This window comes from Mya arenaria, chromosome 12 (assembly GCF_026914265.1).
Source record: "Mya arenaria isolate MELC-2E11 chromosome 12, ASM2691426v1".
NCBI lineage: Eukaryota > Metazoa > Mollusca > Bivalvia > Myida > Myidae > Mya > Mya arenaria.
Genome location: NC_069133.1, coordinates 54,228,854 through 54,254,253, shown reverse-complemented (window position 1 = coordinate 54,254,253; position 25,400 = coordinate 54,228,854). Strand labels below are relative to the sequence as shown.

The 25,400-nt window shown below is 37.7% G+C and overlaps 1 protein-coding gene across 2 annotated transcripts; it reads left to right on the top strand.

Annotated features, from left to right (window-relative positions):
• Window positions 1-1,191: 1,191 nt before the first annotated feature.
• Window positions 1,192-25,174, top strand: LOC128211358 (hexokinase-2-like). Of its 2 annotated transcripts, none has more exons than XM_052916059.1 (10): window positions 1,192-1,387; window positions 4,626-4,788; window positions 7,168-7,307; window positions 8,127-8,342; window positions 10,204-10,309; window positions 15,330-15,409; window positions 16,951-17,063; window positions 18,660-18,818; window positions 19,708-19,984; window positions 20,809-25,174. In XM_052916059.1, exons 1-10 carry the CDS (start codon window positions 1,349-1,351, stop codon window positions 20,911-20,913), a joined length of 1,398 nt encoding a protein of 465 aa, XP_052772019.1. In that variant the 5' UTR covers window positions 1,192-1,348; the 3' UTR covers window positions 20,914-25,174. The 2 variants fall into 2 exon arrangements, with proteins under 2 accessions (XP_052772019.1, XP_052772020.1); XM_052916060.1 differs by lacking the exon at window positions 1,192-1,387 and adding an exon at window positions 3,575-3,740.
• The last annotated feature ends 226 nt before the right edge of the window (window positions 25,175-25,400 follow it).

Below are 25,400 nucleotides of genomic sequence, written 5' to 3'. Positions count from 1 at the left end.
GCCTCTCATCCAAGAGGTTGTAGGATCGATCACCACCAGGGTGATAGTGGCCTTGTGGTACAGGTGTCCGCCTCTCATCCAAGAGGTTGTAGGATCGATCTCCACCAGGGTGATAGTGGTCTTGTGGTACAGGTGTCCGCCTCTCATCCAAGAGGTTGTAGGATCGATCACCACCAGGGTGATAGTGGCCTTGTGGTACAGGTGTCCGCCTCTCATCCAAGAGGTTGTGGGATTGATTTCCACCAGGGTGATATTGGTCTTGTTGTATATAAAGTTTGAATAGGCGATTGCATCCCTAATATAAACTAATATGAAGGCATATATATACACTCACGAAATGCACCAATAATCGAAGGAGCGATCACGAATCTGGAGCTAGAGGAGCACAGCACTGTTAAAATCTGTCATCGGTGCAACATGAATATCTCATAGGGTTCTGCATGGGACGAACACTGTACTGGAATCTAGGTAGAAACCTTGATGCAGCGGATGTCAAATGTGTGTCATGAAATCGGGAACAAAACTTATTTTTAAAGCAGGATGTAACACAGTTTGGCGTCAGTCGGGACCAACTGCACTTCAAAATGAAGTCATTAAAGGTCCGTTATGTCATTAAATATAGTATATGAACACATTCACAGTTGTGAATTATGGTAATTTACGTGAGGTTAAATTTAAATTAAAAATTATTTTATAACATAATAACAGAAAGAATTGGCAGCTATATTGTTCAACGACAGTAACTCTAGATACACTATAAATGTATGTTACATTACGAATTTAGGTTACCTCCCTTTGGTGTTATCATCGATTTCATATTCAATAAAATAACCAAACATAACACATAACATGTATAATAGGTATTAAGACTACAATGTAGGTATAGGGATTTCATTTTTTTGGCAGTAACTTTAATAGTTACCTATGTATTTATGACATGTTGACAGATAACATCCAAACTAACGAAAATCTGTTTGATTCTATTTTTTATAAAAAGAGAAAATAAGCGTACGTGACATGTTAATGAACACATCCTCGGCCTACGAATTGCTATTTCGATACCAGTTCTAAATAAATGAGAAAAACGATAAATGCTGCATTACAACATAGCAGACTAGATCGAGTTGTTTACGTTTTTGCTACGATGATGCAATACAAACGTCAATGTTTCATACCGAGGCTGCCGTTCATGAATATTCATTTCAATAACTAACTGGAAGCAAGTCCGATCGCTGGTTAAGCATTTATGGTAGCATTGTTGTTATTTAAAGATATATTTAAGTGATTGTTGTCGTATAAAGTGAACTGATTTGTTGGATTACTTTGGAATAATCGCTGTGACGTGACAATGCCGACGACTCCGGAAAAATTATCAAAATATGAAAAGGTATGTGGCTTCAATGAAAGGCCTGACCTAAAAACGGTTTTGACCTACTTATTAAAAGTTATTTAGATATCGCCACTATCTTTACTAAATGAATGAATGAATGCGAGTTTATATTCTGTAACTATGAAAACAGTTTAAAACCAATCTTCGGTAATCGGAACCATTTTTGATGTACTCATAGGGTTAACTGATTTACATATTTGACTTAAGACGTAAAACAATAAGTTAACTGAATGTGAACTTTATCTTGGTAGGTTGCCAGTGCCTTTAGAACCTACTGACTATGTTTACAAAAGTTTGACCGACGGAATTTTAGATTTTAAGCGTCGTTACTCAGAAGATATTGATGTTGACCGAATTCCGACCGATGTTGTTGTTTTAGCCGAAATACTGGATGTAACGGCCATTTTGATTGGTTATCAAGGGGGTGTGTTGCTGCACACACCTCCAGTTGCCGCAATGTCCTTGAGGAAAGGTCAAGTACGCTATAAAGGTAGTGCGTATCGACGTTCAAACGACCAAAACTCTAATAATTGAATGTCATTAATCAATATGATGGGACCCTTATAGCATGTCCTATTTCTAGTATAACCTTCACGACTGGTAAAATCAGTAGCGTCGCAAACTCGGCGGTTTCAGTAGTTTTTATGATTTTGTTGTATTTGTTGTTGTTGTTGTAATTGTAAATATTGATCGGGGTTGGTGGCGGTGGTAGGGTGTTGGAGTTGCTACTGCTGCTGCTGTTTCTGCTAGATGACAGGGCGATGTGTGAATGTGTCTTAAAATGGCACCCCTTTTCTTTGCTCGGGTATATTATAAGGCAATGTCTGTCGCCGGTTCGGGGGAAGCACAACTTTCAGCTGGTGATTTAGACTCATCTGAAAATTCATTGTCTTAAAATCCAGCCCCTATGACAGGAATTATTTTCAAAATCCCTGGATTCTTGGGGTGTGTTGCTGCACACACCTCCAGTTGCCGCCATGTCCTTGAGGAAAGGTCAAGTACGATGCAAAGTAGTGCGTCTCGACGTTCAAAGTGACCAAAACTCTAATAATTGATCGAATGTCATTGATATGATGGGACCCTTATAGCATGTCCTATTTCTAGTATAACCTTCACGACTGGTAAAATCAGTAGCGTCGCAAACTCTGCGGTTTCAGTAGTTTTGATGATTTTGTTGTTGCTGTTGTTGTTGTTGTTGTTGTTATTATTGTAGTTGTTGATAGGGGTTGGTGGCGATGGTAGGGTGTTGGAGTTGCTACTGCTGCTGTTGCTGCTTCTGCTAGATGACGGGTCGATGTGTGAATGTGTCCTCAAATCGCACCCCTTTCTTTGCTCGGGTATAGTAAAGGGCAATGTCTGTCGCCGGTTCGGCGGGAACACAACTTTCAGCTGGGGATTAAGACTTATCAGAAATTTCGTTCTCTTAAAATCAAACACCTATGGATGGAATTGCTTTTAAAATCCGTGGTGTATTTGGTGCTACAGGCATTTAATTTAGTAGGGTTAAAACCCGACCAATTATTCCTCGGCTCGTGTCTGTCACAATTCTGCCGGCCGTGAACCATATGCCTGTAAATCGTACTAAACCATCTCCGGAATTATTTTTTTAAATATTTTTGCGGAACTGGCAGCGAGTGTGATCCGATTGTTCGATGGCATAAACCCCCTTTTGGGCTGACATTCAGTGAAACATTGATATGTAAATAATATTAAGAATACGGATATTTTCCACAATCATGTGTATTTTACATAAAGATGACAGATGAATACATATATCAGGTTACAGCCAAAAGATATTGAACTAGCGGTGACTGAAGTTATCTTCGATCATTAGAAGTGTGGAAAATTGTGTGGATAATTTGAAGTAGATTTACATTAACACATTCATATATAAACACTTAAGGTTTTACAAGCGACATTTTATAGCTTCAGTTTAAACCGATTGACTGTGGTGGAATAGGTCAAGGTCACAGACAGAGACAGTTTAAGCGTCTGTCTGACTGTGACTTGACCTACTTATTATACCAGGAGGCAAAACATACAAGCTACTGCAAAACATTAGCAAACAAATACTTATACCTGGGACGGCAGATACATGAGTAATGAGATTGAGCTATTACCGCACAGTCTGTTAAGCGTGTTGGTGTATATTAATGTAATGCACATCGTTAAACCAGCTGCAATAGCCAACCAATAAACGCTCTCAGCGACTGTCGCGGATTTAGAAATCTTAGCAAACTTAAATCATAAAAGTTTTATCAGCAAAATAACACACATTTGAAAGATAAGAGTAAAATTCTTGGAAATACCTGAACGTCTTGCAATGGATGCCACGTACAAGTTTAATAAGGTAGGCTTGTGTCTTAGGTCGTTCCACTCTATCGCTTGCCTGTACAATCTTAATCCAAAGAAATTGCTGAACTGAACTGATACGCTTTAATTCAAAGCTGGCTGAACGCCACGCTACAAAGTATTATAAGAACATTTTAACAGACTTTAACTAAATCTTAAAATTTTGAATTGTTATGTTTCTGTATTAAAAAACCCATCTTGTTATTCAGATTCAAGTTTTCTATATTTTAAATCATATGATATATTGTTTTCTTTTAAGGCGCACAATGTAGGCTGATTCATTTTTTTTTTAAATTGTAATGCATTATCATGTTGAACTCGTTTGACTTAAATGATAAAAACAAAAAAACAAAAACTATGATTTTGGTACAGATAAAAAAACTTTGTATGTATGTATGTATTTCTTTAGACCTTGCGGTCAAGGATAACCCGTGAAAGTGCAAGCACTTATTTCCAACGGGGTCCTTTTGTTTTTGCTGAAGGGACAGCACGCTGAAGAGACAGTGGTGGGATACAAGGAAGTCCGGGTGCGATACCCTAGCTCTTTTTCAAAGAGACCCCTTGGTTCTTTTACGTGCTCAGTGTAAAGCACCGATACACGGGGTACAACTTTCCTGGGTTAAACCAGTACTGAGTACACCACTTTTCCAAGCACTACCATTTAAATGCCAAGCGCCAGGCAAGGGAGCTACTTGTACCAACTTTTAACGTCTTTTGGTATGACGCGGCCATGAATCGAACCAACGACCTCCCGTTCCGTAGGCGCTTAACATTTAATTCAACATTTTATTGCATTAAACATATCAGACATGTTTATAGCAAATAAAATGCACCCCGTACTTACTGAACTTCATCTTAAAATTGATGTCCATTATGTTCGCAGATTGAGCAGTTCGTGAAAGGGTTTAAGCTGTCGTCGCTGACGTACCGGCGCGTTATGCACCTCCTGCATGAGGAAATGAACAACGGCCTGTCCGCCAACTACAACTTAAAGGCCGACATCAAGATGTTCCCCACCTTTGTTAGGGCTCTCCCCGACGGTACAGGTACGCACCAATCTAATTAAAACCATATTCGCGCTCTGCCATCACCACACGCGCGATCGTACACTGCAGTCAGATTAAGGTAGGAGGGGAGGGAGTCAGGATGGGGTGTTTGGGTAGGGTTGGTATTGGAGGGGAAAGGGTGATGATGGGGTTTATGGAGAAGTTTGGTATTTGTGGGGAAGGGGTCAGGATGGAGAATTTGGGTAAGGTTGGTATTGATGGGGAAAGGGGTCAGGACGGGGTATTTTGGTGAGGTTGATATTGTTGGGAAAGGGTTTAGGCTGGTGGTGTAACGTTATGATACGGTATGGCGTGTGTTCAGTCTTTTAAGACTGACATTAATGTGTTCCCTTATCTTATGTGCACAGGCATGCACGTGGGAATGGACTGGTGGTATAGGAGTAATGTAAAGGGAAGTTAATTGAATAAAACCAATGCCCGCCCGTCTCGTAATGCCAGGAGATGAACAGCGGTCTGTCCGCCAACTACAACTTCAAGGCCGACACCGAGGTATTCCGCTAGTGGTAGGAAGGGCTTGTGGCTGGTGGGGGTATGGGTATTTGGTCAAAAAGAGTTAGATGCATGTGTCGATGTTTCGCACAAGGTCACCCTTCTCTCTCTATGGCGACACAGGTATAGGTCTCCAGATTTAAGCCTTAGGTATAGGCATCCAGGTATAGGCTTCCAGATATAGGCACCAGGACGGTAGGGTCGGGGCTGTGATTTGCGGTGGGGGAGGGGTAGGACTAAGGGAGCGGAAATAGGTTAAATGTTCCCTACAGTCCTCCGGGATAACTCATAACATTGCCATGCATTATACATATCAATATTTTTTCATGCGGGTTATCAGGAGTAGTTTGTGTATATGATTATTCTAGTCAACCTGTTTTTGTCAACTTATTCGCTCATGTAGTTTGACTTCATATTGTGTTACATTTTATAACCCTAGCAGTAAGAGGAAGTTTGAAATGCATGTTTATAAATTGTGTTCGCCAATGTCTTTATTTACAAGCCATAAACTACAGTCAATATTAATGTACATGAAGTACAACCTAGACTCGGATTCCGTCAATATACCAAATACAAACGCTAATCGTGATGAACAGTATTTGAAACATGATATAGTGTCTATACTATCTTCTTTAGTTTGGATATTCGGCTGTCAGTGTTTGACTGCCCTAACTATGTTAAACTCCGTTCAAACATTCTTAATATAAATCCTTAGTGCGTTATACTGAAAATGTGCAACCTCAGCCTCCGAGCGTGCTGATTCAGTATTAAAGAGCCAGGCTGCCAATATAATACCCCAGTAAATATGAATATAATGTCACAGCCTTGATCGTTACCTGGTTTTTGGACGTGTCATGTAAGAGTTTGGCTGGAATTTACGTTTTTCAGTATATTTTTTTTCTTTCTACCATTTTATCCTTTTCAAATGATTTTAAAACGTTACATTTATTTATGCAATCGTTTTTATACGCCCGTTAAAACCCCCGGAACGTATTATGGATTCACATGAGGCGGACAGCGGGCTTTGGGTGGGCGGCTGAATATCGCCCGAATTACGTTGTCCGCGCCGTAACTCGAGCCGGCTATGGGTCGGCGGCTGGGCGGCGTCAGTTACGTTGTCCGCGCTGTAACTCGAGCCGGCTTTGGGTCGGCGGCTGGATGGCGTCAATAACGTTGTCCGCGCTGTAACTCGAGCCGGCTTTAAGTGGGCGGCTTGGCGGCGCCAATTACGTTATCCGCGTTGTAACTCAGGGGCGTTCGTCTCATCATGATTAAATATATGGATAGTCAGAATATCCCGACGTCGATAACCAGTCACTTTAGAGTTATGACCATTGGATTGGCAATACATGTATTTACAGTAATGCATACCAGTTGGTGTCCTGATGATAAGATGAGCTTATTCGGCGACAGTTGGTGCTCTTGTTGTTTTTTAGAATATATAAAAACATTTAATTATAATCTTGATATAACATGCACAATGGTCCGTTCCCATCGAAGTAAGCCTCAACGAAAATAGGCGATACTCATTAACAAAATCAGTTCTAAAGCCACAATAAGAATTACTTAGCTGACAACAATTTTGACCTCATTCTATTTATATACAGGCTATGAATGCAGACCAAATATTTGATGGTTGAATGTTTATACTAAGGTTTTCGGTATCATGTGTATATAGAGAAAAGTACACGCGGGCACTTAAATCGTTTAAGAATTCAACAAGAAGACACTCGATTAGCAATTATAATTTTAATATTTTTGTTTTATGAGGTATAAGCCGTTATACTTATATTTATAGAATATATTGATGTTATTTTGTTGTTTTCTCTCTTTTTTCTTCTTTTTCACTCATGACATAAACCTTTTCAGAGAAGGGAAAGTTTTTGGCGTTAGATTTGGGCGGAACGAATTTCCGAGTTCTAATGGTGATGATCAATGAACGGGACGTGGACATTCAGAGCCAAACCTACCTCATTCCCCAGCGAATAATGCTTGGTACAGGCATACAGGTACGTGTTAATTATTCTCTGGCTTTGCCATCACCTTAGTTGCCATTGAGGACAAAGAAAAGAAGGTTTTTGTTACGCCTGTTCAAATTTCTCGGCTTTTGACAGAAAATTCAGCATCGGCGAGAAGTGTTAGACAATCTGGGAACGATGCCGAGTTTTCACGATAGCAAATTCTTTTTTATTTCAAAAATGAAAAAACGCCCACTACCCTATCATTTGCTTATCTGGGAAGAATCTAAATATATTTCTGGCTTAACTTACTTTTGTAAATAATATGAAGTTTTCCTCACTCAACCATCATTGAGTGTTCCGATGTGCGGGGTTTATATGAGTGTTACTCATTTACATGTACTGGCAAATTCCCACCATGTCCCGGCGTATATACCGACAAACGTTTCATAAAACAGAGTACATTTTGACAATTGTGTACCATTTACCGTCGTATATACTGTCAAATTGACAGTATATACGACGGTAAGTCACTTGACCATTTACCGGCGTGTACATTGTCAACTGTGTAACATTTACCGGCGTATATACTGTCAACTGTGTACCATTTACCGGCGTATATATTGTCAATTGCCACTGAACCATTTACCGGCGTATAAACTGTCTAGCGTTCACTCTTGACAGGGGTATTTTTCTGGCAAGTGTTTCCGATTTACCGGCCTATATACTGATTTGGCGTATAAGGACACACTCGTCATGTATTGTGCCATAATGTACCTACTAGCATGTATGCGGCCTATTTACGGGGCGTTATGTACACGAACCTACTGTACAGGGCATAAATATCTGTTGATACCATTCTTATTTCAGTTGTTCGACCACATCGCGGACTGTATATGTCGGTTCATCCGGGATCACGACCTGAAGAACGAGACACTCCCCCTGGGGTTTACCTTCTCGTTTCCATGCAAACAAGAGGGCCTGGCAAAGGCACGCCTCTCCAAGTGGACGAAGGGCTTCCGGTGCGAGGGTGTAGTCAACGAGGACATATGCGTTCTCCTGCATGAGGCCATGAAACGGAAAAATGTAGGTGCTGCCTGGTGTTACGTTATATTTACATGTATAAATGAAATATTTGCCACACGAGACAACCACATCGTTTCAAACATTGTAGTCATATTCAAACAAATTCGCAATTCACGCCCATGTCATTTTGTGTGGCCTGTTGTGGAAGCAGCAGCAGCAATAACACCACCACCACCACCACCACCACCAACAACAACAACAACAACAACACAACACTCACCATAAAAACAATAACACAACAACTGTGAATAACAGGAGCACTTTCGCACTAGTAGATACCCAAAGGTGGCGGCACAAGGCCGGATCTAATTGTCATTATTTTATATTGAAGCTGATGAAATTTGAATCCATTACGACGTGTTAAGCATATATTTTGTGTTCCTTGGAATATTATACGCTGTCATCAACGCTGTTAAAGTGGATGTAATAAGGATTTGATGCAGATACTTTTCGACCCTTATTCAAATTTGTCACGTTATTTTCTAGGATTTTTCGTACGTTATTTCGAAAAGCATGCATTTTCGTAATGCATCTGCATTTACATGCCCGCGTTCATCTGCACTTACATGCTCGCATTCATCTGCACTTACATGCTCGCGTTCCTGTTGTTAATTCTGTGTTTTGTACAACGGTTTTTTTTGCAAGTTTTTTTCGCGTTTATGTTGATAAATGTAATGGCGTGTTTTGCATGGTCTTTGTTTTTATAGAGCAGTTTTTGTTTTGCTCCATGTCAGTGAAAGTATGTCTATCATGAAGTAGAAGCGGCACAACGCTATCATTTATTATTACAGAAATATGCGTGTCTGATAAGTGATGAAAAAAAACCCGCGGCAATGAAAAATGGACTGAAATGAGGGAACGTTTTTTTTTTCTTTTAACATATACCTACGCATATTTTTTGGGGCCAAAAGCTGGTCCAAGGTCGTATTTAGCTAGCAAAAATTGTAAGTGACCTTCACTGTTATAAAACACTGACATGGTTTGTTAATGACAAGTGCTCCTGCTCTAGTCTTTTAGGGGAACTTTTGCTTCAATGTTTTTTTTTCTGCAAGCACGAGGTATACTCATGGAAGATCACACCAACTCATAACGTGTTTAACCTGCAATAGCACTGCCGGACCTTTACAGGAAACGCCGAAGACACGTGCTTGAATGTACGTCGTCTGTAAAACGTCTCCGATACTGATACGTATTTCGCTCTAGTTGTACATGTATGTTTTTTATTCAGGTCTAGTCAATGTAATAAACCCGCCTCAATATATCACTGCGCAGGCAATTAAACGTTTTGTACGGTTAATCATTTAAATAAACGCAATAGTTAACACCGTGAACGTTGATAATGAACATGAGAAGCCGTAAGTTACGTTACAATTCATAAACCCAAATAGCATAATTAAGGCATCGATCATAGATGGACCGCCGTTATACAAATGACTTCAGTGATTTTTTGGTGTAATTTACTGCCTTCTAAATGTTGTTTCCACTTGCGGAAAAATGTCATTTTTTCCCCAGAAAAATTATATTTATTTCCCAATTTGCTAAATGCAAACTACGTAAATAAATAAAAAAGCAATGAAGTAAACAGCATCTTGACAAGACTTACTCATTCACAGCACAATGTATGCATACAAAATTGAAAACATGTATATTTGCCATTATATTTGCCATTTTGGCCTGATTTTGTATTTACTCGAAGTCGATTTTTTCCCAATTGCAAGGAACAGGTGGTAGAAATAATTCCAAAAAAATCACTGGACTTAGTTTTAAACCTGACGGGGAATCATAGCCGCAGGTAGTGCTTTACACGTCATATTTGACGTAAATATCACACTGTAACTTTAACGTCATTTTCTTATTTCAGACGACGTCAGTAGACGTCGAGGTGATGGCCGTTGTGAACGACGCTGTCGGTACCCTGATGTCGGCGGCACATACGGACAGGAACTGTGAAGTTGGGCTTATTCTCGGTAAGGCAACAGTGACTGTTGTGATGGTAGCACATTTTCTTTTGACCAACACATTAGCTGGTTATTTTTCTTTAAGTTTAATTCATTACAATGCTTAGTTTTGATGTTTTGTGGCCACAATCAATTCTGCGTGTTCATTTGAACGGCTTAATAGCATAGCATGGCTGTATTTCTTTAAAGAAAATCTGACTACATGTATTCAAATATGCCTGCCATTTTTTCACCGTGGATAATATGTTTTTTCTCAAAAACGTTTAAGAGAATATCGATTTCCAACATTGCGTACATATGTCTATGTATTAGATTACATGTCAATAGCTATTCTTTAACTAGTCCATATAGCTGACAAATGCATGTCTATTTAGCTCGTTTGTTTTTGAAAGCCAACAGTCGATGTTTTAGTCGTCTTTTAGGGTGCTGTCGACTGTGGCGTGCAAATACTTCAACATTGGACATAAATCTTAAACCGTTCAAAATATTCAAATAAAACTGGCTACATGCCATGATACTTTAACCATGGCTATAAGTCTTGAACCGTTGTATATATTCAAATGAAACTTGGTGCATGCCATGTTGCCATAGATACATGCAAATGCACAAGAAGACCGACAACTCTGGTTAATTAAAGTTGAGTTATGCCCCTTTTTCTACTAAACAACATTGGAGTATTGGCGTTCATTTCGCTACGCTCGTGTTCTATTTTATTCTGTATCTGTATCATACAAGAGACACATTAATTAAATTCATTTTCGCTGCATAAATATTTCACTTAAGACTGTACATAAAAAGTTTAATATAAAAATGGCATATTGTTTTGAAAATTAGTGGCTAGAATAGCGTTTTCCCATTTTCATAAAATCTAATCCGTTAACATACTTCGAATGCCTTGAGCAGTTTTCATATAAACTTGTATACTTGTAACACATTATAGACAGCAATATTTTTTTTCTATAAAATATATTATTTCCACATGCATTTGACAGTGATATAACGTTGGAATACGTCCAAGATGTTTAACTGCGCATTTCTGGAGTCCCCAGATTCCGGACTAGCGTATTTAACCTGGATATTCACTGTAATTTGTTGGAGGTTACAGGCAGATCCAGACGTAATCGCTACTTAAAAAGCTCTTCCTGGAATATGATGTATTCAAAAATAGCATACGCTTTAGAAAACATCTCGATTGTAAATGTCAACAGTTAACAAGCCAGCGATTTTATATACTAGTAAATAATACAATACGGTACACCTGAAATAAGTTGACCTTTAGCGGAATTAATTCTGCGACATTTTAACCGTTTAAATTATTGTTGGAAGGGGTACCATTCAAATAAAGCTATGCTGTTATGGGGCGAATGTGAATTATTTAGCACGTAAATATTGCTGTTTATGATATTGAGCAATGCCCCTGGAAAACGAAAACGTACCGTAACTATTGTATCTGTACTTTGTACTCAAATGAACGTCAAGTCGCCAGTCTATTTACCTGGAAAAGCACACGGTTCTAGAAAACAACACATAAAGATGTTTCAAGAGATACGTCACAGTGTTTCTTTGGAATGTGCGAGAGCTCATTACAATTATTATGTCATTATTTATAATACTCGGAGATAATTTTTCTCTCTTTCTCTCTCATTGTGTAAAAAATCACGTAAACTTACTGTTTTGTTGTTTTGGCTGAAATGATGTTTATGGAATATGTTTTATATAACATGCTTTATAGTTTAAAAACCTGAAGTTGTTTGTCGTCGAACACTGTCATTTGATAATATTACGGGCTTCCAAGCGAGCCCATATTTTGTAAGGATCATACATTTTCCTACCGTTTTTTGACGAAGCCCTTCTATCCTAACATTATGTAAAAAAGTTCGAGACATAATCTTGTGTACTAGCGTCATTAGAAGGGGGCGACCCGGCGCGCGCCCCTCTTAAATCGTCCAAGTTTACTTTTATGTCATTATCGGAGAAAAAAGAATAAAATACGCTCATAATGCATCATTTCCGACTACAAATTGTATTTTTTTCTTGATATAGTAGCCCCAGCTCCACTTGCAAACAGTTTATGCCATATACTTCCGGTTCTGAGAGAGGGGCGCACGCCAAAGGGTTGCGCCCCTAAGTTACGCCCCCTTTAATGTCAATTTCTGGATCCGCCCCTGACGTGTGCTTATATGACCTCAGAATGCAGGAAATTAAGAACCCTCATAGCTGCATACTATTACCACTTTTTGCATTTTAAATCCCTAGACCTTTCTGTAGATTTTATTTAAAAAAGCTTGAATTGTTATCCCTACTGTCAATTTGTTATTGGCCATTTGGAATCGCGCAATCATTGTCCTGCACGTTCCTGGCTGGCTAATTGGGTCAGGGATTTATAGTAATTTCATTTTTAAGCTTGCAATGAATGCCAAATTATGACGATATTTTGATTATATGCCAGTGACAGACAAGTGCTGTCTGTCTGGATTCAAGCGTTAGGTTCATTAATATGTTATTTCATATGCGTAGAAATATGACCAATACGGTATTGTTTTTGGTTAATCTGGCAACAACATATGTAATTAATTTGAGGTTAAGGCAGTCTGACATTGAAGCCAACTATTTATATTTTGAAACATAATGAATGATTTATCGATAAGTAAAAGAAAAAGAAGAAATTTTATTAAATGAATACAAAACAACAACACAATAAAACATTACATATTTGAAATAGGCAAACATGACCGGTGTTCAAATATGCACCGTTAAAACATTAAGTATCGGATGGAAGGGGCTGTCATTTAATACTAGTAAGGACGTCCCGGTGAGAACTTGAGCTAACCCCGCAATTTGAAATGATGAACGATAAATGGAATTATATAATGATCTGTAATTACTAAAATAATGAGTTATATTAAATATTGAGCTGATATTCTTCGCTACAAGATGTCTAGAACTTTATGTTTTATGCAAATGTATGTGATGTATATATATAGGGGTATCGATACCCCCGCACCACCCCAACAAAAAACAAATGTGATGTACCCCTTTTTTATGGCATTAAACCGTTGATACAAGTGTGGTGCGTGTAAATAATGCGTATTTTGCTCATATTATGTATTGGATAGCCCACCATTGATTCAATATTTAAACGATTTTAAAAGATCAATTACATTTGCATTTCGCAATAAATATTGATAGATGTTCAAACACAGATATGCATGTTGATCAAAATACAGCTCTACCGTACATGCTAAACCGCACGTCATAAGTACTTGAAGGGACCCTCTCTCTTGTTTTCTCTGTCGTGTGTTTCTTGTCGATAACGCTATTGAAGCCTTTTGGTAAAATGGAACATTTTGATATGTGTGACATCTATCTGATTACGACATTAAATTGTTAAAAGGACTTTAACATTACCTACAATATAAAAAATTATAATGTCAGCACCTTTATAATGTAAACCGGTACACATGTACTTTCAATTGTTTACCTTTCATGTGGCCTCGTGCACACTGGCCTACTGACATAGTCATCCATCATTCATTTATCTTGATAACACTTGACTCTGTATTACATGTTATATAGTAATTGCATATACTTGCTCTTTTTATGTAAAGGACTTTTGAAGGACGAACATGTTGCGAAGTTGATTTACTGATTTAATCCCCGGGGGTTTGAATCAGTTTTATAATATGATGAATGAACCATGCCATGCATATGCAGGATTGTTTTTCCCGACCGTTGACCAGTACGTTACCATTCGTCCATTGTATTTAACATATCAGAGCTTTTTGAAAAAAAAAACGTTTATAATTTCTCACAAAAACTTCGGATTGCTTGACGAATCAAACAGCATTTGTGTTTGTAAGATTCGTTCCAAAACAAACATCCCATCACGATTAACCTCAGATGGCCGTCGGCTGTTGACAGTGGTTGTGTAGTGGTATCTTATCGGTACGGTCCGGCCTTGACCACTTGTGGACCTTCGTCAGATCATGCCATGTTGAATCAGTGTCAGAATGTCACACTGTTAGCATAGGGAGCACGTCAACAAAATTGTCATGAAATGAGATTATCTGTGAATACTTGCGACCGTTTGATCATGATTTTTTTATTATGTTCACTGACGTAATATTGACACTGATATGATAGCTTATTGCTCGAAAAGTTTTGAAAAGTAGATCAAAACTTTGAGAATACAAGACTACAGTAGTAACTGAATTATAATACTTAACTAACACCAGCTAAAACTTAACTTAATTCAGTGGTAGAAGCCGCTCAGAAAGGTGTTAATTGCCGTAATAAATGACCACGCACGGCCAGAGTTTTGATGTCTATAAATCACCGTGGCATTTCGTCTTGTCACTCTGATAGACCATGACAACAGTCCATCCTTGGGTCGTTTTTTATATTTTGTTTACAGTAAAATATGTGAACGAACGACCTGCACTTTATGATAACGCATTAATATATGCTATTTCTGCACTGTATTTAGATAGTTTGTGTGCGTCGTTGTTCTACTTTTAGCCTCCAGTTCATCTGCATAGTGCACTCATGCAGCTGCATATAATATATTAAATTTTCTTCAGAATGCAACGTTTGGTACCTTAATTATGATTTCTCTGAGTTTGCAAAACAACCATGCGAGTTAACATATCTGGTGGGACATTTTACATTTTAACAAGAACATCCCGTCTTTATATCCATGTTATATTGGTCTAGTAGAACAGGTTGGGTAGTCCTCCCCTCGTCCAAAAGGTCGTAAGATCGAGCCCCACCAGAGTTGTCTTGTGGTCCTCTGCAATTCTCGGCCCACCAGGGTGAGGATGTTATTTTGGTACTCAGTAATTCTTGCCCAATAGGTCGTAGGATCGAGTCGACGGTCTAATGGCCTCATAAAAGTATATTGCTACGTAAGCTGTATCGAGTGTGTTTCAAAATAGCTGATAAGTTGTCTTTATATTCGAGCTCGAGTACAAGTACATGTCGTATAAGCTTGAGTGTAGCCTATAAATGTCTCAACTGTAATGTGTTTCAGGTACGGGTTGCAATGCTTGCTACATGGAATCTCTGGAGAACGTGGGCCTCTGGGAGGGAGACTTCGAGGAACCTTCACAGGTCAGTACGTTAACGTCATGTTACGTAAGATACCAGAAGGTCAAAGTCAAATACAGACATGTCAGTTTGTCAACGTCTTAAACAGACGTAATTATGTGTCAACGTCCTATACTGTAATACATTTGTTAGAATGGCAAATTAATGTACAGACGTCAGTACGCTAATGCCATTAGAAACGTCGGTGGGTCAACGTCGTATTACGTCAATACACCAACTCCGAATACAGACGTTAGAACGTCAGTGTCATTAGAAACGTCAGTAGCTCAACATTGTACACAGACGGCATTGCACCAACGTCGTATAGAGACGGCATTGCACCAACGTCGTATAGAGACGGCATTAGGTCAATGTTACATACAAGTGTTTACGTAAGACTTCATGCAAACATAAATAAATTTATTATGGGAGTGAGTTTTCATCGTCTGTCGTTTAGGGCTGTGTTTAAACAGACAAGTTCGATATTACATTGTGATCTGCTCAATCCACAGTGGCTTGTATGTATAAAATATCATTTTGGCTAGTTGAAATTATTTATTGTGACTTTAATAAGCCTTTGTCATCAAGCCACTGTGGTCCAATCTCCTATTTAATATTGTAACTGAATTGATGTCTCTCCGTGTTTAGGGGTACACTTTGTAGAACAAAAACTAGCCTACTGTGCTAGTGCAAGTGTACTACTTGCTGAAGCAATGTATGCCTGTCTGTATGTGTTAATGTAAGTGTTACTGTCATGACAGACGTTCCCTATCTAATCGTGTTATAAATAATGTCTGGGACGGGCTGACATTATTGTGTTCCGTTTACTCCATAGAAAAACCACGATTTACGTGTACAAAATATTGTGTTGTTTTGATTCCCGAGTACAAAGTCCGAAGGTGAATAACCCTGATTATGGGAATAATACGAGGTTACGAAGTATCATGACGTCTGGAAGATGTCTTCCCACGGCGAATGTTTTTCGTGATATCAAATATAAACATTAATCATCAGACTGCCATGTGGATGTTACCCGTAAACAAAAGCCCAGTCAATGGCGTGATAGTCAGGTGACTGAAGGGCTGTTATCTATCCACCAGACGTGGTCCTCGTGAAATCGACAGGAGTTCATTGATTTTTGAAGTTTAGGAAATGATTTCAAATTACAAAATAACTAATGTTTTTTCAATTGAAAGTATAATTAAGAATATGAAAGCATTTAGTTCGACTTGCATTACGCTAGGAATCTTTCCCAAGCGTGGGTCTTGCTGTTGGGCGAGGGGGTCAACCATGTAGGGTATCGGTGAAAGCGGTGGATCGACATCGTCCTATTGAGTTAAAGGGATGTCTTCTTCCTACATTACAACCTTTCAAAGACTGTGAAGTTTGAAATGGGGTGGGTTGGGTGTTGCCCAGCAAGTTGTGATAACCAGCTATCCAGATTGAAAAAAGGACCCCATTCCCACCAGATACATTGTATTTTATTTCTGTGTAGTTCATCACCTACAACGGATCTTTGTAGATTACCGTAGTTTGAAGTTTTAACGCATACTATGTTTTTGCAGGTGCTGATAAACACAGAATGGGGAGCGTTCGGGGACAATGGGTGCCTGGACTTCATCCGGACTGAGTATGATCGGGAACTGGACACGTACTCAATAAACCCGGGAAAACAAATGTGAGTTGAGTTGTTGTTGTTACAGAATTATCATCAGCAAAAAATCTATCGAACGCAATTGCAAGAAGATATCTTATTTCTGTTCATTTAAACACCGCTATTCCGAACACCGTTTATTCGAAGTTATCGCTAGGTATTGTACACTTATATGGTTATAAAGGCGGCCATAAGCCGCATGAACTAGTAATGTTTGTCGGGAAAAAACAACAAGAAAACACACTACGTTGATTGATAATGGGCATTTATTCAAAATGGCATGCAATCAAATCGAAGTCAACAAGAATAAGTCAACAAGTGTAACGTTATGTTTCCCCGTAATACAATGTCTGGGATATTTGTTTCATGATCCCATCCCACTCCCTGCCATGTCAATGTGGCGTTGTCAATTTTCAGTCGTTTTGATCCAACTATTTTCCGAAAAATGTCTCATCAATTCTGCTGAAGGATTGTTTTACGTGTTTTCCTCCTATTAGATAGCGTCTCAATTCAGTTTCATTTTAAAACAAAATCCCATAAAACTGGTTATACCGGAAAGAAGTCTGTAACTATGGCATCCATGTCATTTTTAGCCGGAACCACCAGGATATTGCCTGAGAACGCTGGGTTTCCACTGGGAGACACGGCAGCCTTTTCATGATGGTGTCTTTTTGGTTTTCGATTTTTAAGCTGGTTCCAATATCAGGCTGAAAGTATATTGACGTTGATACCAAACAAATAAATTGAAAAAATGTAGAAACAATATAGACATTGCTGCCCTACAATCGATTGTAGGAAATAATGATGATTTTTTTTAAAAACTTTTTTTATATAAGACACTCATGTGTTAACGTTCAATGTAGATAGTTTGATAGTATAAATCGAGAATATACGAACTGCCTATGTTTGACACGAAACGTTGTGATGGCATAAAGCAAATAACATGTTGAAAGCAGCTGTATATTGTAAATACTGATGATGTTCTTCATTAACCATCCATTTTTTATGAATGAACTGTAATTGGCAAATATAATTATATAAATATAATAGGTATGTGTATTGTCCAAGGTAAAGGTGGTAACATACTCGTATTGGTGAACGGAAAACATCATCATACTACATAGATGAATTTTCATTGAAATGCCATAACACGATATTTAACAATTGAGTGAAATTTGTTTAATATATAGTATGTCGCCAAGAGAAGATATTCGACGCCAAATCTTTTATAAAAATCATCCAGTTTTACACCATTCATCATATTTGCTTTTGTTCTTCTGATAGAAAATGCCATTGAAACGTCAAAATAGAATTTTAAATGTTTATTCAACATATTTTAATGTCAAATTGTATGTGTTTGGCACTAGCATGGTATCGGAGTCTTCCCGCTCTTATTATTCCATAAAAGACTTCGTTATGGAGGGCCCGATCAAGAATTTTTGAGTGGGAAGTACTAAGAAAATAACATAAACCTCATTTTTGGCTTCTTGGTGCATAAAATAAAACGACTCGGGGCATTTTTTGGTAAGTCGGTTGGGCCACTGCAATATTTTTAAAGGATGCTCCCAGTTCATAACATTGCTTATTTCGACCCATGCATACCTCTGCTTCCGGTTTCAGCTACGAGAAGATGATATCCGGCATGTACATGGGCGAGATAGTGCGCCTTGCGTTGGAGCGGCTCTCCATGGAAGGCCTTCTTTTTGAGAGCGCCGACCGAGACTGTGAGCTCTTCCACAAAGGAAGGTTCTTCACCAAATATGTCTCTGAAATTGAGAGGTGAGGCCCGGGGTGGGGTGTGAGGGGTTTGATAGGATATACAATTGAATGACGGAATGGGAGGGCCTGCTTTCCAAGAGCGCAGACCAAGTCTGCAAACTCTTCCACTGAGGAAATTATTCACAAGATACGAAGGAAGACATGTGTGGGATCGGGGTAGGTGGCAATCTACAATGGGGGAATTCTGTGTTGGCACGCCGACCGAGACTGCGGGCTATTCCTCATTGGGAAGTTCTTCACCAAATACGTCTCCAATATTAAGTGTGATATGGGGGTTGATGGGACAAGGGGCGGAGAGGAGGAGGGGCATGTTTCTGTTATTTACAGAAGATTGGGCCCCGACCGAGACTGCATTCCTTGAGTTACCAAAGACAAATTTTCAGTCTTTTATGTATATAAGTATTTGTCATTTTGAAACCAGCTCGTAAACAAAGACGTGCCGGGATTGTACCAGTCAGTAGAGCCACACTACCATGAATAATTTAAGATAATTCTTTATGCGACCGCTGGTCTTAAATGGGCAAAATCTTTATTCCGTTAACATGTTTCAATTCTCACGTAGACATTTACATTTAAGAGCGTTGATTTAGAGAGCCTTTTAACATATTGGCACTTGTCTTGTTGCCTCTTTCAGAGAATCATCGTTCCAGACAATCCCTAATGGATGTAAATGGGAGAGCTATGACACTTTGAAAACAAATACGTTTTAGTTGCTGCGTCTCAGTTGATGGCATTATAATGAATGCAAATGACGTAATTGCTGCTCCGTAATAATATAACGACTGAATTAGCCGTAAATATGGACACAGCTTTCTTAATGACTGCAGAATGTCAATAGCATGCACAATTAAATAATTGATTATATCTGGTAATGTTTATGATCTTTCAGTGATCACGACGATTTTTTCCGGAACGTCAAACAAGTTCTGGAGGAGATTGGCGTCACCAACTATACATCGGAGGACTGTAAAATAGTGAAGTACATCTGTACTCTCGTGTCTGCGCGCGCAGCTTTCCTCTCTTCAGCTGGTCTGGCGACGATTATCAACAAGTTGGAGAAACCGGAAATAACGATAGCGGTCGATGGTTCCCTGTACCGGTTCCATCCTCGCTTTCACAACCTCATGGTGCTCAAAATACAGGAGCTCGTCAAGCCGGGGCTCAAGGTGAGATCAGTCAGAGAAAGCAAGCCAATATTTCTTTTTATATTTTGACAAGAAAATAGATATGAAAAATACAATAAAACAAGAAAATACAATATGATAAAAAAGTCAATCACCCCTGTCCCACAGCACATACCTAACAGCGGTTGTATGCATGTTGAAACAAACGTCGTCATTTACAACAATGTTGCCAAAATTAAATTGCATTCGTAACTCCTCGGCCATTTTTATCGAAAACAACCTCTGATGTATATGGACGGTTTACAACGTCAGAAATCTTTACACTTTACATGTTAACTAGGCTGCAAGTAGATCGCGTAGTATTTTCAATTTAGCAGTTAAACTTTATGACTTAACTCTTGGGAATCTTAATTATGTTTGCAATAATATACTTCACTGGCAATCGATTTAAAGTTTGATATACAAATACACGTTAAAATACTACATTTCATTAATGATATTCAAAATTTTACGAACGACTTCTACAGATATACCTGCATACATCCGAAGTTGTTTTGGACAATCGTAACAACTCGGCCATCTCCGGCAATTCTTCGAGATTCTGGTTGATACTGGCCGAGGTGTTTCGATTGTGTTTTCGTTAGAAAATGGCCCGAGGATTTCCGAATGATTAAATTACACTCGGTACTGTCATCACTGACACCTTGGAGAAGGATTGTTATTGGTCCGAGCGGACACATAGTTCAGTGATCAAAAAGTTTTGAAAAGTTGCAAATGCAGCTTTTATTTGTGTAATCATCTACTTGTGTAGCTATGCTCCTCTTCGAGGTACTCTTTCACTAGACTTCTTGTATTTTTACCCGCAGTTCAAGCTGCAGTTGTCGCACGACGGAAGCGGAAAGGGGGCCGCGCTCGTGGCAGCGGTTGCTATACGACTACGAGATAGTAAACAAGGCAGGTGTCCGTCATGAATCACGTGACTGGCACCTCGCGACACCGTACAGCATTTCAGCCTTCACCCGAGCAGCTTGTGAACTTCATAACACGTGCATCAAGTGACACGGGCATTGTCCACATATGTTTAAAAGTAGAACATACAATTGTTTTCCTTTAAAAGTAAATTTGGCCAGGAACATCCTTTCAATACATTGTAGAACAATGGTTTTAACTACTGATTAGAGGAATCGTCGTTGCAAAAACTGGCTGGAATTTCATCACATTATGAAGTGATGAAAACATGAAATCGTGACGCATCTGCGGGCTGACATGTTTAAATATATTTTCATCAATCTTCAGCATAAAGTGGCTATTTTCAGTGATGAATATATACCATATGTATTTCGTTACTTGTGGAAACGTGATTTCTGTCTTTTATTAGCCTTAAATCGTAAATCTGGGAAGTATTTCTAAGTGTAAAGTCAGTGATACTTCTGATAAAATAAACGTAACCAAAAGTATTGACTCCCTGTAAACTGTAATCACCAGCTGAATCTGGATATATTAAAGCACGAACAGCTCAGTTTTAGGTATTTTTAGAATATGTACTCTTATATTTTGATGCCCTGATTCAAGTGCATTTCATGGACATTCAATATCACCCATACTTATTTAACCTTTTAGCGATAGGCCACAATATCACGAAAATACTTAAATCAAATCTCAATATCATCTCTTTTTTACTACATAACATCATTATTCAAAATCATTCATACTTTTACCCTTTTTATAAGCGCATTTTCTCATATATTATGTTGACATAAAACTTTGGTTTAGATTCCACAGAAAACAAAAACCTACGTTAAAAAAACCCCACTTGTGTTCAACTCATTGTTGTTTATTAACAAGTACATTTTTTGCTTTAGATTTTTTTTAAGTATTGACAAACAGTTATTATCAACGCATTCTATGAGAAGTATATTTTTAAAAAGAGTTAAAACATAAGACTTTGAATAATGCTATGCTTTTATGGGGTACAATGAATTGAAATGGTGACTCAGATTTGAACTTAAAGTAATTTTGTGATATTGTGGCCTGCATGAATACTTGTGTAGAACACGTTTGAATGCTTGGATCCTTTTTAGGTTTCTTTCAGCGACGTTTTGAGGGCATTTTGTTTGTATTTTATTTTTTGCGTGTTATGATAAATAATTATTTCCTGATATTTTATGTTATTTACCTTTCTTTTTAAGCTTTCTAATTTTAATAAAATATGATTTAATCATGGTTAGAAAAAAAAGAATTACGAATAACTATACTTTCTAAAGCCAAAAATTACCTCAAGTTATCCTCTTTTTTTTTAAAAAATACTTAGGCTTTCTTTGTTTCAAAACTGTTCATTGCCTTGTTTGTGTGTATGTGTTTTTTTTTCTTCTCCTGTGAACCTTCAACCTTTGTTAAGGTTTATTCATTCATCTAAGATCAGTAACTGGAAGTGAATGTAACATCATATAACATTAATTTTGTATGGTTTTTCTTCCTCGTCTTGGACAAAGTACAGGAATAAACTGCAATGAACATGCCTTAATTTTGATGTTGTAGTTCACAGGAACTTTAATAATAATAATAATCATTATAAAATGTATTAAATTATATATTAAAAAAAAACCTCTGTATTAAAAAAACCCTGTATTTCTCACTAAAAATGTAGTTTTATAGTCATTGCATTATTGTTTTATGTATATGTAAGCTTATTTATAATGGATAGATTTTATTACTTGTTCACAAACTGCTTGTTACATGACGTGACTGTGGTCATTATTAGAAATGTTTTTATTTGCTCAAGTTAATTTGCATTTGAATTAATAGTAATGAAATTAAGCCTTTTATGGTGCATTAAGCTTCCACTGGTACATTATTTTAATGTTTTATGGCAAGAAATGAATTTGCAATACGAAAGAAAATCTCAAATTTAAAAACTGACCTTCAGCCAGTTGTATAAAAGTTTGAGAAGTTGTCCACAGGTAATTTTTAGGCTAGTTTTTACATCTAAATGATTCGATTGGTTAACAGAAATTATTGGATAAATATTGACCAATCAATAAACTCCTTGGATAAATATTGACCAATCAATCAACTCCTTGATTAAATATTGACCAATCAATAAACTCCTTGGATAAATATTGACCAATCAACAAACTCCTTGGCTAACTTTGACCAATCCAATTATTTAACCAGTTCGATGCAATGGACTTCAGCAGATGTTCTTATGTGTTGTAGATATGTTTTAAAAATGTGGATGATTCTATGTAATACTTCGGAATACTCAATAATGGAATTCCTCTGAGATTTATTGATACAATTAGTAACACCTGCTGTTCAAATGTTGATGAATCTCAAACCATGTATCAGATGTTTGTGTGTAACAAGAACTCAGATTGCCGAATGTATTAAATGCATTGAGTATTGATGTATAAACTGTAAGAGTTTTTCATTAAGTGTGATTTATAATATAATAATGTGACGTCGTCTGCAAAATCAGTCCTTTTGAGGTGTACATGTTAACCACAAAAAATAGTTTACCCAAGACATAGAATTTGAAAAACTGATATATAACAATGTGTAAAGTTAAGTTAAAGAACCTTTTTGTTAAAACAGCTAACTGACTGCCTTATGGGCACAAAGCCTCAGAAAATGTGGGTCACTTTTCAGTCGACACAACTAATTTCCGTGGAAGTCGTCATATATGAGAACACCTTCTGTACAAGCAGGTGTTGTATCCATAACCATTAGCTAGAAAACCATGATGTTGTTATGAAGTTAGTACGGAGTTGTGATGTTTGTTATACAAGCCACTGCCTGTATTGCAGTACAATAACTGATATTGGACAGGTCGTGAAACACCACGTGTATGTTATAAACTTGTATGTGTACTACCACATACAGCTGTATGTAGTCAACTTGTACGTATACCAACACGTACAGCTGTATGTAGTCAACTTGTACGTATACCAACACGTACAGCTGTATGTAGTCAACTTGTACGTATACCAACACGTACAGCTGTATGTAGCCAGCATGTACGTATACCAACACGTACAGCTGTATGTAGTCAACTTGTACGTATACCAACACGTACAGCTGTATGTAGTCAACTTGTACGTATACCAACACGTACAGCTGTATGTAGTCAACTTGTACGTATACCAACACGTACAGCTGTAAGTAGTCAACTTGTACGTATACCAACACGTACAGCTGTATGTAGTCAACTTGTACGTATACCAACACGTACAGCTGTATGTAGTCAACTTGTGCGTATACCAACACGTACAGCTGTATGTAGTCAACTTGTACGTATACCAACACGTACAGCTGTATGTAGTCAACTTGTACGTATACCAACACGTACAGCTGTATGTAGTAAACTTGTACGTATACCAACACATACAGGTGTATACGTACATACAGGTTAGCTGAAGTTGAGTTGAAAGTCGTTTGCAATATTTCTCTTAAAACTTGTACTTGTCAACTCCCTGTTATTGCTGAATATGCAATATTTCTCTTAAAACTTGTACTTGTCAACTCCCTGTTATTGCTGAATAATTTTCCTCTTTGCCATACTTGTAATTTTATACTTGTACAACATACATGTACATGGATGTCTTGGCGCACAGAAAGACATACCATACCCATGTACCGTGGTATTTCGCAACTTTTCTAATGTTAGAAATTGCCACATTGACAAATATTAAAGGCTATTTGTGAATTTATTCCATACGTCATTGCAAGATAATATCAGGCTAACTATATATACAAATTATTGACTGATATACTGGGACTTTCACTTCTGACACCCTCTCTGCTGATAATATCAGGCTAACTATATATACAAATTATTGACTGATATACTGGGACTTTCACTTCTGACACCCTCTCTGCGTATTTGTTTAGGCTTACAGATAATGCCAATAAAATGAAACTATGTTTATAATGCCACACTTATGGAACATTTGTAAATGGACAGATACTGTTGACTTGCTGTTTATATATTATATATATACCGGATTTTGCATTAAAATATCATCAGTATTGTTACGATATATACTTATATTGTCTTAGCCTTGTTAAAAAATGTTGTTGACTATTATACATTATATGTAAATATTAGAGTCATGTTTTATTTGTACATATATTTTTATGTAGCACGAGGTAAGAGTTTGAATTACATGACTTCAACCATTATAATATAATCATGTTATATGTTACTGAGGAAATAAAATAAACATAAATTGACTGGTGCATTTCTTTATGATGACAGTTGACGAAGGTCTCATCTTACAACTGTATCTAGTCTGCATATAACAGACTGTTACAATGAAAATCTTAATTGTTAATTGTAATGACCAGAGTGTTGTGCGAATTTTAATTTGAGCCAATATTATTAGTAAAAACAAAGTCAGCTTGTTGACATTCTTGATGTTTATACAGATTTGAGAATATTGAGGCTATTTTATTGGAC